The sequence below is a fragment of the Sphaeroforma arctica genome, assembly GCF_001186125.1.
Source record: "Sphaeroforma arctica JP610 unplaced genomic scaffold supercont1.480, whole genome shotgun sequence".
NCBI lineage: Eukaryota > Ichthyosporea > Ichthyophonida > Sphaeroforma > Sphaeroforma arctica.
The window spans coordinates 13416-18339 of NW_014040078.1; the positions used below are offsets into that span (position 1 = coordinate 13416).

Genomic DNA, 4924 nt, shown 5'->3' on the forward strand with positions numbered 1-4924 from the left:
TAAGTACATGTACATGTACATATACATATACATATACATATACATATACAAATACATATAATTATACACATACATATACATATACACACATATATATACATACACATACATATACATATACATATACTTAAACGTATAAATATATAGTGTATGTGTGTGTGTGTGTGTTTTTCTTGTGTGTGTTTGTGTGTGTGTGTGTGTGTTTGTGTATGTGTGTGTGTGTGTGAAACACGAGTGTGTATGTTTTTTTCTGTTCGGATATGTCGAGACTATGCAGATAGAATATATTGAATAATTGTTTGATATGATTTGCTATTAAAAGGAGAAAGAATTGTCGCTGTGTTGGAACGCTATCACTTTGCCTCGTACTTTTTGGAACACATTTCCTACAAATGCACAGTAGTATTTGTTGATTTGAAATGAATATCGTATACTCTTCGGTATGTGTTCCAACAATCTCATGCGTGATAGCTGCGGGACAATAAAATATTTCAACAATACAGAGTCAGAAAAATATATCAAATAGCTGCCGGACAATAAAATATTTCAACAATACACAGATAGAAATATTTATTAAATCTTACCTCTATTCAAATCTTCGTGCTGTCTCCGTTCGATGCTGGTTGAGTCAGTACTCGACAATAGGTTAACTGTTATGAAGCAGGCTAATAGGACAGCACGTAAGCGCAACATCAAAAACATTATCTAATTTATTTGTTGTGGAGCAGGCCACTAGTACAAGCTTCGAAATGCTGAAAGGTGGCGATATTAATAGTATATGTCGTGTGATACATCAACATACTACAGCAATAGAGGACTATATGTCGCTGCACACATTGATTGTTTTGTTTTATTACTTGAAGTTTGAACTTTCGACTTCGAGAGTTATTGGAGTCAAACTCAAAGTTCCAAGTTAAAGTGTTGTTATACTTATTTGCCTGAGCTTGTGGCCTGTTTGACCTTAAGACTCAAGGAGTCAAGGACTCAAGGCTCAGCCGCTCAGGGCTCAGTTCTGTTATATGTAATAAATAAATATATATTTATTAGTTATGTGTTACTCGAAAATGTAGCTTCAAGGCTTTTCCTAACACTCTGTTATACTGCACCCAATCACAGATCGTTATCGGCCAACCTATTTAAAAAGTACAAGCTCACCAATCTGAGAGCAAATACCGATCCATGATTCATAATTCCTACTCTAGAAAGTATGTAGAGCGATAGAGAATCCTCTCCTCACACCACCAGGCCCAGGCCCCAGGGTCAGTGGGTCACAGGCTCACAGACAGAATGTAACTACGTATTTTTATATATAAATAAATGTACTATATATTTACACTCAGTCTCAGAGACGCGTCAAACTCCAGAGTCAGAGAAAGAGAAGGCTTAGGCCTCAGATGAGTCAGGGCTCAGGCTCCGACCCAGGCCTAGGGCCCCAGGGTCTCAGGGCCAGGCTCTCAGCCTCTCAGGGCTCAGGCAGTCAGACTCAGGGCAGCTGGGCAGGCCTCAGACTGGGCCCTGAGTCACTTCATTGTCTCAACTCTCATGTGAGTTCATCCTACATACGGTTCGTTTAATAAAAAAATGGATGTAAAACCCTTTTTTTGGATATGTTTTTTAATAATTTGTTTTTAAAAACATGTATACAAACAAAAACAAACCAATATTTATTATTGATACATAAATATTGTGTCGGTTGTACAACGTTGTACTCTAACACCGGTACCTGTTGCTCTGGACAGTTGTCTGAGATTCTAGACTGTAGCCTACTATCTCATTGGCTGACAAATGAGCCTTCGGTCAGATACTATGGATTTCTGGCGGTATTTCTCCCCTATTACATAGTATTTTAATAGTGGCCTGACCAAGGGAAAATACCATCGAATATTGATCAGTTGGATTTGGGATATATGTGCACTCTGAATGGGACTGTGGGTCGGGATGACAAATTAAAATCCAGATGTGGCTAGGAGAGCGATTGCTTAAATTGTACGGCCAGACAACTTTGTGGCTAAGGGTGAAGTCGACGGAATTGGCATGGATAGTCTCAGAAAGTGCTCGTGCACATATGCTCACAGACGTGGACGCTCAAAAGATGATGCAGAAGGTAGAGGCAGATGGGCCAGAACCAGAAAAATGGTTTCTCGTCAGGTCGATAGATACTCCAGCTCTTTGATGCCTTATCCTGATGCTAAAGTATCTGAGGCCTTATGTGGACCCCGAGGTTCTTCCAACTATAGGATCTACTCAGGTAAGCTTTTGATCAGTGTTATGAATAAACTATGTGTATCTATATATGACACACTTATTCGTAAATATGTTTATATTGAAATTAAAAGTATTTACTATCATTATTTGTCTTATACTGCAGACTTCAATCTTAACGATGAGGACTTAAAGTTGGTTATACCAGGTGTGTAGGACCTACCTGGCTTTCATATCCAGCACAAAATAATACTTTCTATTGTTGCACTGTATCTCGGTATGTACAGGTATAACTGAGTCCCTTTTAATACCAGTAGAGTATCACAAATATTGTGACGATGTGGTAAGACATTTGTTTCCGGTTATAAGTGATGAGAATAAGATGTTGGTAATTTGGCGACGACCTGCAGTTGTGATTCGTGCTGGAGATGATGGCTTCAGAGTCCAAGAAGTTGAAGATGCTGATCAGAAGTTTAACAATGTTAATCCTATCAATCTCAACCTGCACGATATGCAGAATCAGATTATAACTTTAGGCGGGGTTATTATCCACTTTAAGCGTATGATCGAGGATATGGAAATGAATATCGATCAGCATCACAATGTGTTCAAGAACAATCACAGAAAGCTAAGGCAGGATATTTTGGATGAATCTAATAGACTACGACTTCGAGTACAAGCCGGTACGAATTTCCAGCATAACAATATTGCCGCAGGAAACGCTCGCCCAGCAAACGCACAGAATGAAGCAGGTAGCAACATACAGCACAATGACATGCATGAGCCCCACGATTCTCGCGAAGCCTATCTTAAAAAAAGAATCAGAACTCTGTAGCAACTATGGCAGAAGTATGACGCGGGACTTTATGGGAGCAAACCTGCCCGCTTCTTTACTGGTAGTGAGCGAGGTAGAGTGAATTGCACTAATAGTTTGCGCCTATGCTTTTGGAGGACTATGGAGAAGCTGATCGCCAGAGGTGATAGGGATAATTTTATTTATTTTAAAGGAGTTAAGTTACAATGGTTGTACATATGGTATGGCTCTCATAGCCGTTGTAGTGGTTCGGGGAAGATCGATGGGCAGAAGTGGTCAGTAAATTCCCTGTTGAAGCTTGAAATAGCGCTCAAATAGCTGTAGAGAAAATTCAGGACGCGTATGTGGCAGCTTTATCGGTCACAGCGATATGCAGAGCATGTCGCCCTGATAAAGATATGGCAGAGATTCAATAAAATAAGCCTGATTTATATATATATAATGTGATACGTTTCCCCCCAAAATTTCTCGGTTTTAGATGCACGCCATCTCGCCATTGCGAACTTCGACATATATATATATATCAAGAAAACAGCATTAAAAGTTATATCATCTGAAAGAAATTTATTTATAACGCGTGCTTGACGTGGCAAAATCCGGTAGTTTCTGTGTATATGTGTACACTCACGTATGTTTTTGTATTTGTAAATTTGTGTGCAAAATATCAGAAATTTTCTAAGTCTCGTGGTTTTTACAAAATCAAAACATTTCAGAAAATCCCAATAGAATCGACCCTGGCCCCTGATCCTCTCATTCCATTGGTCTTACTACTGTTGTACTGCGGTTGTACATTTAGCAGATATTTACTATCCATAAATAGTAAATACACACATAGCCTCCTAAAATTATAAATATAATAATTGCTATAAAGTATTTTGTTTGTTATAAAAATATATATATACGAAATGAGTTCCACTACATAAAAATTGACTTTAGTTTTCACTTTTCAGGTCGCTCTTGTGGGTCAAAATCTAATAACCAATGGAAATCGCAAAAATAAATGTACATTGGATCAAGTATTTTGAATCAGCGAAGAATTCTGACGTCGGTGCGATTGTTCAATTTAGACTTTAGACTTTATTTAGAGGGCTATGGTGCGATCGGTCGATTTTGAGCTGGAGGAGGAGGATCGCCTTATATATTTAATATCACTTGTTGTGATCAGCGATCACTTTTGTTTTGACTTTGTACATATTTTTAATCTAAAAAACTTCGTGACCCTCCGCCTCCGGGGCCTCTCAGTAGAAACGAAATAAAATAAAAAAATCTACAAGCAGCACGTTTTGCCATATATCTTTATTTTGTTACTTGCCTATTACAAACAAATCTAGGATACCATCACGTGTACTTATTTTAAATCGACACGGCCCTCTGGATAGAGTCTCTGCTAAATTTACGATTTCCACTACGACGAAACCTGATTTCTGCACGCGACCCTAATCCAGAAGGCCGTGAAATCGGTGTCTATAATTAATAATTTATATTTAGTCATTATCTGTATTTGAGTGTCGTTTTCGAATACTCTACTATTTTCTTATCGATTCAACGGACCTCCTGGATTCAACGGAACCCTTCACAACACTGTGTGTATATTCAATATGCACACGCGCGATTGAGTGATAGAGCAGAAGTGGATGGTTGCGTTTGTTTGCTTGTTTGGAGAATGTATGAGATAAAAAAGGCATATATAGTAAAAGGGACCATATATTCAGACGCGTACATCTACGTTCGTACATAAAACATACATAATACACCCACATACATAACATACATACATAATACATGCATAATTTATCCATTCGCACATATATATACTTATATCCATATATACATATATATGTATATATATATAAAATTTTATATTTTATATATATATATATATATATATATATATATATATAGTACTAT

The 4924-nt window shown here is 37.6% G+C and overlaps 1 protein-coding gene across 1 annotated transcript; it reads left to right on the forward strand.

Moving 5' to 3' along the window:
* Window positions 1–2065: 2065 nt before the first annotated feature.
* Window positions 2066–3440, forward strand: SARC_06624 (hypothetical protein; the record flags this gene model as incomplete). The annotated part of the gene is made up of 4 exons (XM_014299457.1): window positions 2066–2136; window positions 2166–2248; window positions 2369–2410; window positions 2520–3440. The coding sequence occupies 4 exons, from the start codon at window positions 2066–2068 to the stop codon at window positions 3035–3037; spliced, it is 714 nt and encodes a 237-aa protein (XP_014154932.1). The 3' UTR covers window positions 3038–3440.
* Between the last annotated feature and the right edge of the window lie 1484 nt (window positions 3441–4924).